We start from the raw sequence: 13,717 nt of genomic DNA, 5'->3' as shown, positions 1-13,717 counted from the left end.
TTCTTCAGGAGTTTTTTTTAATTGAAGTATAGTTGCTGTACAGTATTATATGTTACAGGTGTACAGTATAGTGATTCACAATTTTTAAAGGGTGTGCTCCATTTATAGTTATTATAAAATATTGGCAATATTCCTTGTGTTGTACAGTATATCCTTATAGCTTGTTTTATACATGATAATTTGTACCCCTTAATCCCCTACCTCTCCCTTGTCCCTCCTCCTTCCCTCTCCCCACTGGTAACCACTAATTTCATCTCTGTATCTGTGAGTCCCCTTCTTTTTTGTTATACTCGCTAGTTTGTTATATTTTTTAGATTCCACATATAAGTGATATCATACAGTATTTGTCTTTCTTTGTCTGACTTATTTCACTTAGCATAACACCCTCCAGGTCTATCTACGTTGTTGCAAATGGCAACATTACTTCTTTTTGATGGCTGAGTAGTATTCCACTGTGTGTGTGTGCACACGCGCACGTGCGCACGCGCGCGCACACACCACATCTTCTTTATCCATTCATCTAATGATGGATACAGGAGTTATGTTTTAAACTATATTGGATTATGGAGTTATGAAATAGCCAAGGTGACTGTCAGTACCTATGAAAAGCAAATGAGAATCAGTCACAAAACATGATGAAAAAGTAACAAACATACGAATTTACTTAACACAAATGTCCTAAAAAAAGCATGGAGGAAGAGGGGTCTCAAGTTTTGAAAAAGAGGTAGTGAAGAAAAGCTTCTTGGAGAAAGACCAATTGTGAACTGTAGGCTTTTGAAGGAAGTAGTGTTATATCTACATAAATGAAAGGAGGAATGCAGAACCTGCAGGCTTAGGGGCTAGGGAAGGGCCCAGAGGTGGAGTAGACTCCTCCTTGGCTGGAGCAGAGGGCTATGAATGATAAAGGCAAGGAGAGACTTGCTTGAGGATCTGAGATTTGAGTGCCTTTCCTGGGAGAAGCTGAGTGATTAAAGGCCTCGAGAAGAATTTTTTTTTTTTAATAAATTTTTATTTATTTTCGGCTGCATTGGGTCTTCATTGCTGCATGCGAGCTTTACCTAGTTGCGGCGAGCGGGGGCTACTCTTCATTGCAGTGCACGGGCTTCTCATTGCGGTGGCTTCTCGTTGTGGAACGTGGGCTCTAGGTGCACGGGCTTCAGTAGTTGTGGCACGCGGGCTCAGTAGTTATGGTTCGCGGGTTCTAGAGTGCACGCTCAGTAGTTGTGGCGCACGGGCTTAGTTGCTCCGCAGCTTGTGGGATCGTCCCAGACCAGGGCTCGAACCTGTGTCCCCTGCATTGGCAAGCAGATTCTTAACCACTGCGCCACCAGAAAAGTCCCTCAAGAAGAATTTTACAAGTGGAATTCCTCTTTGGGTGCTTTTATATAGCTGTCATGACCTCTTATATTCCCTGTCTACTTCTGTACTTCTCTTCCTTTTTAAACAAACACTAAGAACCCACGGAGGGGACTCCAATACTAATTTAGGTTTGCAGAGCCAAGAATCAGAAATAAAGGTGACCTTATTAAATAGGGTCTTTGACCCTGTTGTTTTCATGGTTATACTCACATTGACAAGCATGCATTTCCAAATATCTATATTTAGGAGTGCTGGAGATTCAGTGAGGGGTGGAAAAATTGTGTTAACAATCAACTTCAAGAGTTAGATTGAAGTGAAACAGTCATCATCTCTAATTAGCTCAGGTCAGCATGCTGTTTCCTCTTTGGCCAGGCAGCCCCCAGGAGAAGGAGGCTTCCAGGGCTGGGATTGGCCCAGTGGGCTGGGGGAAACCCCTTGCTGAGGAAATCTAGAATGCTCGAGGGAAAACAGCGCTGAGAAAGGGAAGGAGGCGTCTGATTTAGACCGGAGGCTAATGACCTAGAGCTCTTCAGCAGAGTTCTACCGATTAAAAAGCCTCAAGCAATTGTTGCACATGTGGAATTAAAGCTTCAGTTGTTTTTGTGAAGTTACTAAATATGTTCACATTTTAAGCGGGCCTGCTGGTATTACTTGTAACTCCAGTTAAACTCCTTTCCCTTCTTGGTGGCATACATGATCTATATTTGAGCGCAGCAGAGGATTTTTCAGTTGAAGTCACAAATGAGATCGCTCTCTTTTTAATGGTTAACAGCCCCTCAGTAATGATAATGATTGGATTTAGACCTCACATTCATTTCCTTGTATGATGGATTTTCAGCTAAAATAATTGAAGTGGTTGTATAATCTTTGTGTTGATGTTGTTCTTTTGCCCACTACCTTTTCAATTTAGAATTTGGGGGGATATAAATGCAGATTTCTGTCTCCATTGGTTGCCTGTACAGATTCAGCAGATCTGAAAGACTACAGTAGGTGTTCTTCTGTCTCTTTTTGTTTTCTTTATAACTGTCCGACTTAGCAAAGGATATAAGATGCCCTCTTAGTGCGTTCTCCGGTTAAGGAATGTGAGTGTGTAATTTTTGGAAGCACTTTTGGGGGTGGTTAGAGTTGAGAACCCCCAAAATAAGAATTTGTCATGCTCAAGTGTCCCAGATTAGCTTTGCAAGTTTTAAGGCAAGGAGTCTGGTCCATCTGTCCACCTTAGAATGATTCTTATCATCTGGGAGCCAGTCAGCTCTGGGAAGTAGATAGGTTTTGTCTGCTTTAGAACATTAATTCAGTTATCTACCCAATTATTTGAGTTTGCCAGTACTCCACTAGGCTCTGGGCATTCATTCAACCGATACATATTAGGTGGCCAGTTAGGCAGACAGATGAGAGGTATTATAGACAGGAAACTGAGCATCTAGTGAGAGAAGAGTCATACCCAAAATAATTCAGTACAGTTGATAAGTGCAAGTTAGATGTATATGTATGTACATATATGTGTTCACATTTTTTAATATAAATCATATTTTAACATATATTTAAGTGTTAATATATAACATTAAGATATAATTTTATATATTAAAGTATGATACTGTGGAAGTGTATAAATACAGTTTTTGCCCTCATAGAGCTTAAGTCAGTCTAGTAGGAGAGACAGGCAAATAATCTAGGAATTATAATACCAGTTGTTAGGTGCTCCGCTAAAAGAAAAAGAAAAGCATAGATAGCAGCTGATTGCATCTCAGGAGGATCAGGAAAAGCCTAGGTAGTTTTAAATGGCTCTGTGACTATAACTGATAATGTACTGAGAACTTTATTTTTGTCCTTAGTGGAACATCTTCATTGGCATTAGTAGTCAGAATCAGTTACAGTGCCTGTTTTCACTTCATAAACTTACTAGTATAGGGAGGGGGAAAGTTTCAAAACTTGAAAGCCACCTTTCAGTGGCAAAACTCCCAAATTCTTATAAAACAGATTAGAAGTATATTTGCCTTGAGTGAAGCTCTCAATTTGTGGACTTGTAATCTTTACAATATCCATAAAAGGGGAAGTTGTAAGAAAATTAATAATATGATTAATCAAATTTGATGTATATAAGCTGAGTTGGTTACCAAGAGTAGCTATGCTAATCACAGATCTTTTTTTTTTTTTTTTTTTTTTTTTTTTGCGGTATGCGGGCCTCTCACTGTTGCGGCCTCTCCCGTTGCGGAGCACAGGCTCCGGACGCGCAGGCTCAGCGGCCATGGCTCGCGGGCGCAGCCGCTCTGCGGCATGTGGGATTCTCCTGGACCGGGGCACGAACCCGTGTCCCCTGCATCGGCAGGCGGACTCTCAACCACTGCGCCACCAGGGAAGCCCCACAGATTATTTTTATCTGTTCATTAAAATAAGTCCCTAAGGACTTCAGTTTGCCAATACTTTTAAATTTAGTTCCTGATCTATATCTAAATGCAATTGTACGTATTTTTTCAATTCTATAATTTAGATGTTTAACAAGTTCATCCTGGCCATCTCCCAAATAACCACAGTCAGAAATGTCTTACTAGATTGTGTTGGAGACTTGAGTTTCTAGGAATAAATCGGTGAAAGATGAGCAATCCTCCATTGTGTAGTATCAAGGAGCCACACAGATAGTTTTATTTTGCTCTATAATTTTGGTTTTTGAGGCATAGTAGCAAAACTGCAAAAAGCCTTTAAAAGCCAGCCATTGTATTTCCCTACTCATTTGTAGTAGCTGACTTTGCTAGATGCCTTCTTCAAAATTCCACATTTTTAAAGTTTTGTATCAAATTCTAAACTGCAGAGAACTGCTGTTATCCTTCGTGATCACATTCATACAGTTTAATATGACAAGGGGAGTATCAAAATGTCTTTGTTCTTCCATTAACTTTACTACCTGCTTTATATTCTCCTCCACTCACTGTATAATAGGGGCTTTTGTCTTTACCTAGATCTGTCCCCTGAGCCCTGTGTTCTTCCCTTTTCAGACAGCCGAATATGCTCCCACTCTTGGTGTAAAATTAATAACACAAAATGATTCTTCACTAAAACTAGTTTCAGGGTAGACGTGGGAAGAAATAGACTATGCTTGGTATTACAGCCTGAGAACATAACTATCCCCAATCCCTAGGAGAACAACTAATTTTCTCCTGAAAACAAAAGGAAAGGGGAAAATTCTGACCTGTGTTTTGATTCCAGGAACCTCTCAAAATATCATTACCATGTTATTTCCGCTGCCCCAGGTGACCATTGCTATTATTGAATACTCCGAATGCTGGCAGGCTGAATCTGTTTTTCAGTTCTAGCTCATTGCCCTGTGTGTGGTTCCTATGAATGCTTTTATTTAGTAAACTTGAGACCAAGAAACTAATTTCTTTTGTTTTTCTTGGAAGTGTGCAGATTTATTTTTGTTTCTACCCGGAGGTGGAAGCTGGACAATCTGCTAAACAAGTGCCAGGAAACTCAGCCTTAGGGCTGAATGCAACTGACTTGGTGCAGAGGCTCCTGGTCTCATTTCAGGGGCAAGTTTAGAAAGTTGCCTCTTAATCAGTTGAGTTGCTTTTCTCAAAATGCCCAGATAATACTGGCTTAAAAAAAAAAAAATAGTGTGATTCTCTGATATTCTTCCTTTTAGAAAAGTAGGTAAGCTAATGTGAGACTATACACAAGCTGCCATTCCTGCAAAGCAGTGCTTCTTAATTAGGGAACTTAAATTTCTTTTTATTTACTCTTTCATACAGGTATAACTTATTACTGTGCAAAGCACAGATCTTAAGTGTACAGTTCAATATAGTTTTATATATCCATTCTGTATCTATACATAGAAATAGAAATCTGTGAAACCCCTACTCAAATCAAGAAATAGAACAGTTCCAGTCCCCTAGAAGGTTTTCTCACATTTCTTCCCAGTAAAAACCCAGAAAAAAAGTTCAGACGTAACCATTATTTTGCTTCTATCACCATAGATTAGTTTTCCCTGTACTTGAACTTTACACAAATAAAACCATTGAGTCTGGCTTCTTTTTTCCAATAGTAAGCCTGTGAGATCCATCTATGTTGCATGTCGCACGAGTTCAGCGTCCTATATAGCATTCCACTGTGTGAATATATTGTAAATTATTGATCTATTCAAATGTTGATAGACATTTGGCTTGTTTCCAGTTTTTAGTTAATACAAATAAAGCTGCTGTGAGCATTTTTACATCTGTCCTTTGATGGACATGAACACTTTGCTCTTTGGTATATATACCCATGAGTAGAATTGCTGCAATTCATCATAGGATATATATTTTTAGTTTTAGTAGATTTGTTAGTAGCTTTAGTTTTCCAAAGTTATTGTGCCAATTGCTTTCCTACCAGCAGCATATAAAACTTCTAGTTACTCTACGTTACTAGCATTTGGTGTTGTGGGTCATTAATTTTAGCCATTCTAGTGAGTGTGTATCTCATTGTGGTCTTACTTTGCATTTTCCTGAGGACCAGTCCAACCAGAGTCTGTTCTGTTTTGTCTTCTTTTGTTTTATCACACATTTTCAAGCTACTGCCCCTGAGATCTTGATTCATTGAGTCTCCTGAGTGAGGCCCAGGCACCTAGATTTCTCAAATACCCAACAAGTAATTCTGCCAAGATGCCATGACACCTCTGGATAAAAATTAAATCATTTGTCAGCACTAAGGGTTTGTTTTAAAAGTCTCCAAGAATGTTTTCACATTCTATTAAGGAGATAGATGGTCATGACAGATAAGAAGATTGGACTCTGATGAAAAGTCTTCGAATTTTGATTAAATAATTTGAAGACATTTCAGGTTGCTTCAGTGAAAATTGTGACTACCGCCCTTTCTTGTTTGTATCCATTTGATAGATTTACCCTTATAAAATGTTCTTCCATAAAGAAGGGTATGTTCAGAAGTGAGAAGACGGCCATTTTTTTTATTCCTCTTTTTACTTTATTTTTTATTTTTTGGCCACACCGCACAGCATGTGGGATCTTATTAGTTCCCTGACCAGGAATCAAACTGGCACCTCCTGCATTGGAAGGCTAAGTCTTTTTTTTTTCCTTTTTTAACTTTTTTTTTTTTTTTTTTTTGGCTGTGTTGGGTCTTTGTTGCTGCACGCTGGCTTTCTCTAGCTGTGGCGAGTGGGAGCTACTCTTCCTTGTGATGTGCAGGCTTCTCCTTTGCAGAGCACGGGCATTAGGCGCACAGGCTTTAGTAGTTGCAGCACGCAGGCTCAGTAGTTGTGGCTCGTGGGCTCTAGAAAGCAGGCTCAGTAGTTGTGGCACACAGGCTTAGTTGCTCCACGGCATGTGAGATCTTCCCAGACCAGGGATTGAATCCGTGTACCCTGCATTGGCAGGTGGTTTCTTAACCACTGCGCCAGCAGGGAAGTCCCAAAGGGGGAGTTTTAGCCACTGGACCACTGGGGAAGTAGAAGATGGCCATTTTAGCATTAATAGTAATGCCTACTCTTTGTGGACTCTTATTTTCTAGGTTAATTAGATATAAATCACATAAATCTATTTGAAATGCTTCTCTTTACAGAAAAAAAAATCTACAACAGACCTGGTAAATCAGGAATCAGTAGATATAGAGCAACCTTGACCTATTTACCTTTAATTGTGAACATAAAGGGAAAGCTTTTGCAATAGCAACAAACAAATGTTCTGTCAACAAATGTAGCCCATCTTGGGAGGAAAGGATCTCATCTGGTCTCCTGACAGGAAGTGAGCAATACCACAGTTTTATTACCACATGCTCAGGCAGGGTATGTCAGTAGTTACAAAATCAGAGGATCTTATCACATCAACTTTGAAATAGTCTACCTTACCCATAATAAAGAGTAAGATTGCTTCCCTGGGCTTAAGCACGTGTACCATTTGATTTAAAAAATATTATTTTGAATATTTCAAGGCATTGGCTGGGCACCCCAGCTTGTATGAGGGACACTAACTCCAGAGCGTTATGCTTCCAAATGGGATAAAACTGTGCATTGAGGTAGGGATCGTGTGAACCAATCTATTATTCGTGGCTCCCCTCACAGAACAATCTGTTCCTCTTCACTGAAAACCCGTTAAGCCTTTCCTTTGCAGTACTTATTAGCTTTCTAAGTAAAATTAAATTCACAGTTTGCTGCAGTAGCTTATCAGGTCTTTAGTGGATGCCAATTACCGTCTTCATGCCTTCTGAATTAAGAGACAGGAAATAATTTTACACACAGAAGCACACCCTATGCTGATGTTTGGTTCTCAGAAACTTGATACCCCCGTTACTTAGAAAGAACAGTAAGTCAGAAACCCAAGTGAGGCAGAAAGCAATAAACATGGTCTGCTCAACTACTTGTAGGGTAGAATGGGGGCTAATCCCATGTCTTTCTAAGGTTGAAGAGAAGTTTCTTTCAGACCAGTTGGTTAACTTTGGCTAGAAGTTTTATGTTAAAGAATATTTAGATACCATGCCATGCTGGCATTAAAATACACAGAGTTGAGGATATAGTCAAATTACCATGAGTGAAATCATCCCAAACACTCAAACGTTGAAGATGGTGCATTATCTGAGCCCAAGGTGGGAAAGCAGTGTCCCCTTACCTTTTAAAGTCCTTTGGGTGCCATGTTGTTTGGAACGGTTGGGCTTGCTGTTCACAGCTATTTGAAGGTCTTTTCTTCCATGAGCTTGCTAGTGAACATAATGGAGGTTTCTCTCTAGTTCTTGCCTCCGAGAAGTATACATAAGTCTTCCCATATTGTGAACAAGATTTTTTTGCTTAAAAAGGAACCTTTGAATCCCAGTCCTTTTGTCAGAAAATGGAGAGGCTCTTGCAGCTATAAAAGAGTAAAACACTTTCATCATTCACAGGTGGCAGAAATGGAAGGTTAAAAATGAGATAGTCCCATTGTGTTAATAAAACAAGGCCAAACAAAAGTGATTGCTTGGCTGGGTGACTTTTTTCCCCACTTAAGATGAATCACTCAGTTCGTTTAGTATATAGCCATCCAGTTTAGAAAAAATATTAAAGGAAAAGTGTATCTATAAAAACAATAACTTGAAAAAAACAAAACAAAACAACTGCCTGGAAAAGTTATTTTAGGAGTTACAGTGGAAAACTAGAATTCATACTATTTTATACGGTAAAGTTTTTCCAGTGTTTAGTTTGATTTTGTTTGGTCAGAACTAAACATTGAACTGGATTATACAATTTTACCATATTATTGTGGTAGAAGAAAGAAGTATATAAAATATACTTGTGAATACACCCTGTAGGCTACATAGAATACAGCAACTACTTTCTGATTCCTCTGCTTTTTTTTTCTCCTCAATGTTGTATATATTTTTCTTAAGGTCTTTAAAGGGTAAATATTTTTCATAGTTCTCTGAAGTTTAACACTCCACAAGGATTTACTCTGAGTCACTGATTAATCTAGGGCATTTCAAATCCCCTTAAATACATCTGTTTATATTTGTTTCAAAATCAAAACAGTAAAACATTTCATAGGGTATGTTATAAACACTATTTATAACCAGCATCAATTAGACATGATGAGGTACTTATGAGTTCCTGCGAAATTACGCCATTATCTTGTATAAATGTCGAAAAATTAATTTATTCTTTTCTCACCATCGTCTGTTCTGGCCTTTCATAAATAAGAAAGAATGAATTAATTTCTGTCATAAAGTGTTAGCTTTTGTTAGATGAGCTTGTGTGAAGACTTGACATTGCGTGCAGCATAGCAAAGATAGAACATTAGAAATTAGCTCAAGTTCTCCTTAACCCAGGCCGAAGTCTCCAACAGAAAGAAATTTTCATACTCGGTTAGCATCTAGCAGGGCTCACAGAGATTTCTGGAAGAGCAAATTCCAGACTGCACGTGCAGGTCGAAGGGGTCTTGCAGATTGGGGATTGCTTTCACCTCTTCCAACCCGGTATAGAGAAAGTGCTAATAAGTGAGTTTCTGTTGGGTGAATGGAGTGTTTTTGAGCATCTACCCCAGGAGTTCTGATCCTTTTGGTTTGCTTTGGGGACCCACAATTAAAGATAAACTAATGAAAGGTAGCCATACTCACGTGTTATCATTCAAGCTTTACCATTAGGATATGAGCTTCTCTGCCTAGGAAGAAGAGTTTTGAAATAAGCTACATAAACTTGGCTGTAGTGCATATGTGGATGTTAATGTTGAATACATAAAGACCTCATCAAAAGCACATGGACTTATTCTGTAGAATCTAGAGAAGAGAGAGCAGACCTTTCGCTCTTCCCTGGGGAATTGACAGACCAAATGACCTGCCTGTTATTCTATTCTGTAGAACGTATTAAGTCTTCTTACCACTTTTTATCATCATTAGATACTGTTTTGTTGTGAAAAATCTCAGTTTCAACCCAGCCTTTTCTGTTCTAATATAAACAGACAATAAACAGATTTGTTTATTCGAATATGAGCATTTACCCTTTTTTCTGGATTTATAGCCCCGTATTCCTAACCAGACTAACAATTTTTCTTTTGGGCCCTCAAACTTTTCCTTGGTTGTGTCAGTGAGATTTTATTTCTAGGCTTTCAACTTGTTTTCAAATTACTTCATGCTACACAATTTAGCTATGTTCATATGTCTTCTCAGAATGTAGTTAAGTGCTTAATAAATGACTTCTTTACCTGCTGACCCCTTTTGCATTAAAATACTACAGAAATCCGATAACGGCAAATGAGGCTATGAGCGGAGGGAAGAGGTGATGCCTTAAAGAAAAGCTCTTTCCTTAAATGTGAATCCTGGAGTTAGACATATTTCTCCCTAGTCGGTGGCTAAGAAATAGAAAGAAAAGAGTGAACAGCAAGATAAACATGGGGTAAAGAGCTGGCCCTGGTACACACAGCACCATGGGCCTGTAGATACCACATAATAAAATGGGTCTCCTTGGAAGGTTGGCTTGGCTTAGAAAGTGCTTTATTATCATGGAAAAAAAGTCTGCTGGTGCTTGTGCTAACATCTCCATTCCCAGTAACCTCAAAACCAAAGAGCGTTCAAGGCAACGTTAACCAAGGCTTTTTTTTTTTTTTTTTTTTTTTGCGTACCCTGAGGCTTGCGGGATCTTAGTTCCCCCACCAGGTATCGGACCTGGGCCCTGGCAGTGAAAGCGCCAAGTCGTAACCAGTGGACCGCCAGGGAATTTCCACCCATGGCTTTTTTAGAGCCTCTGGAAGAAAGAACCCTACCCTTCAGATCTCTTTAACGAGAACCAGTAATTTTCTGTGTCAGCGTTGCCATTTAGGTAGCACGTATTTTAACTGACACTGTCCTGGTTTATCCTGTTTCCGTGTGTTTAAACGATTTCTCTCCAAACTTCCGAGTAGCTGGTCACAAAGCACCGAGCTGATCTCCCTGTGCTATGCGGCTGCTTCCCACTAGCTATCTGTGGGATAGGGAGGGTGGGAGGGAGACGCAAGAGGGAGGCGATATGGGGATACATGTATACGTCTAGCTGATTCACTTTGTTATACAGCAGAAACTAACACACCATTGTAAAGCAATTATACTCCAATGAAGATGTTAAAAAAAATGGGATGGACAGTGACGGTCACACTTGGGTGTTGCAGATCCTGTGAAGCCACCTGGCAGCTCCTTACAAGCACCGGCTGATTTACCACTGGCGATAAATACAGCACCACCATCCACCCAGGTGGATGCCTCCTCTGCCGCTCCACCTCCTCCATATCAGCTAATTAGCCTTCCACCACACCTGGAAACCCTTGGCATCCAGGAGGATCCTCAAGACTACCTCTTGCTAATCAACTGTCAGAGCAAGAAGCCCGAACCCACCAGGTAAATCACCTGTGTCTCTGTGCGTGTACGTGCATACCCTTAGGCATCTTACCTTTAAACTTTTTAAAGCCTGATTTGAAGGCTTAAAAGTAACCATCTGTAGAAGCTCATCTTCTAGGCTTATAATTCAGGTTGATGTTCCTCCACGAACGATTTCCGATATTCAGGAGATTTTATTGGAGAAGCACATTGTCTATCATTTTTGGCAAAGAACGCTTGCGCCTTCACGGCTCCTTTGGAAATCTGTCTCCTGTGTCTTAGTCCTTGTTACAGGTTCACAGTGTTACTTGCTTAACAGATTTCACTGATTTATATATAAATGGTGATCTTGCTCCATTTCTTATGTGATTGTAAACCAGCCAAGGGTCATCTTTTGTTTCTGAAGAAGGAGAGGAATACCTACTGCTAGAAGATTTTGAAAGCAAAACGATCCCATTGCAGTGAGTGTGTTGTGGTTGCTTTGGATCTGTGTGAGAAATTAATCATACAGGTAAAATCCCACTATAGCAAATGCTATGGAATACACAAACCGGATGTTAGTGAAATTTGATGAAATCAAATATATTGCTAAAAACTTTGAAACTTTCAAATCTTCACACCTAGCAATGAAGCAGCGCTTACCACAGGCCTTGACTTTGCAGATTTTTAAGTAGAATGAAGTATATGGATTTCAGTACTTGACCAAAGACATCATAAAACTTTCCCGAATCCTTGGTTTCCCTGTCATCTTGATCTCTGCTCCCATACCCCTCTTTTCTTCTAAGCTATGAGATATTTTAATTTAATCATTCTTCTCATTTGATGTTGAATCATTGGAAGACTGGAGGTAACAGTGAGAACTGAGCCAGAACTTGATGATCACAAGGGCTGTCATACCGTTAATAGCTATGTGACAACTAGTGATATTGGGTATATTTATTATCTTAATCTGCAATATTAAGGAGGGAGGTGAATTGCATTGAAATATAAAAGATTTTTTTTAAACAGGGATATTAGATTCAAGCATTATTTTTATGAAAAAAAAAGGATTTTTTCATGTCAAAAGTGACTGTTACTGGGCTAAAGGATCATACAAAACCCTTGTTCAAAAATTTTTATATAGGGGCTTCCCTGGTGGCACAATGGTTGAGAGTCCGCCTGCCGATGCAGGGGACTCGGGTTCGTGCCCCGGTCCGGGAAGATCCCACGTGCCACGGAGCGGCTGGGCCCGTGAGCCACAGCCGCTGAGCCTGCGCGTCCGGAGCCTGTGCTCCGCAACGGGAGAAGCCACAACAGTGAGAGGCCTGCGTACCGAAAAAAAAAAAATTTTTTTTTATGTAGAATTTGTTAAGATCCACAAATTAGTTTCTGTGAACCATTCCCTGAGATAGTGGAAATAGCTCACAAATCTTCCAAAGATGAGTTTCTATATATTTGTTGTAATGGGATTTTACCTGTAAAAGTTAAAAAAAAAAAGGAGGAAAAATTATAAATCAACACTGGTTAATATCAAATTCTAACTTGATTTTTGCTTGTTTGCTGTGAGAATTTAAAATTATACACTCGCAACGTTGTTGCATATGCTACTAATAACTAAGATTTTATTTTAGGGAGCTCCACAATTAGTTTTCCATCTCAGCTTTTCAAAAGCCAACGGCTAAGTGACAGTTTTCAGTACACTTTCTTTTTATATAGTGTCTTTCATTGATCTCATTGGTATCATAACTTTCCTATTGTAGTAGAAATTATGCTCAAAATCATTACTCAGATATATTTTGTATCTGTATTTTGCAAAAGTGACAGTTAAATAGCAAATATTTGTGAAGTACTCGCTGAGGGCCCACTGTTTCGCTAGGTGCTATGAAGGTACAAACTAAGTACATAAGATAAAGCCCCCTTAGATTCAGTCACCTTCAGAGTTTAAAAGTAAAGCTTGTGAAAGAATCAAAACATGCAAGCATGAAGTGCTTATAGATGAAGGTAAGATGTGAGCATTGCCTTGCAAACTCCCATTCATCCTGCAACACTCAGCTCAGACATCTGCTCCTCTAAGGAGGCATTCCACTAAACTCCCAGGCTGGATTAAATGCCTCTCAGGGTTTTCAGAGAATCCTGGTTGTACCTCCATGTCTCTGTTTTATTGGGTTGGCCAAAAAGTGCCTTCAGTTTTTTAAGTAAAAATAAAAGACACATCTTTCATTTTCACCAAGAGCTTTATTGAACAACATATTCACCCTTTTGTTCCACTGTCTTCTGCCATTTTTCAGGCAACTTCATAATTCCATCTTCCCAAAACTTTTTATCTTTTTGAGCAAAGAACTATTCCAGGTGCCTTTTACAGTCTTCCAGGGAATTGAAATTTTTTCCATTAAGAGAATTTTGTAAACACCGAAATAAATGGAAATCCAAAGGTCCAATGTCTGGTGAACACAGCGGATGAGTCAGAACTTCCCAGCCAAGCTGTAACAGTTTTTGTCTGGTCATCAAAGAAACATGTGGTCTTGCGTTATCCTGATGGAAGATTATACGTTTTCTGTTGACTGATTCTGGACGCTTTTCATCAAGT

The 13,717-nt window shown here is 39.4% G+C and overlaps 1 protein-coding gene across 3 annotated transcripts in view; it reads left to right on the top strand.

The window, feature by feature from the left end:
- The window catches only part of GAB1 (GRB2 associated binding protein 1), a 127,069-nt gene that overhangs the window by 84,019 nt on the left and 29,333 nt on the right, over window positions 1-13,717 (top strand). For all 3 annotated transcript variants that reach the window (XM_033857334.2, XM_033857333.2, XM_019926520.3), the window contains exon 3: window positions 10,947-11,172. In XM_033857334.2, the coding sequence (XP_033713225.1) occupies window positions 10,947-11,172 (226 nt within the window). The remainder of the gene's footprint in view (window positions 1-10,946; window positions 11,173-13,717) is intronic.

This window comes from Tursiops truncatus, chromosome 5 (assembly GCF_011762595.2).
Source record: "Tursiops truncatus isolate mTurTru1 chromosome 5, mTurTru1.mat.Y, whole genome shotgun sequence".
Taxonomy (NCBI): domain Eukaryota; kingdom Metazoa; phylum Chordata; class Mammalia; order Artiodactyla; family Delphinidae; genus Tursiops; species Tursiops truncatus.
This window is presented reverse-complemented; position numbering and strand designations above follow the sequence as displayed.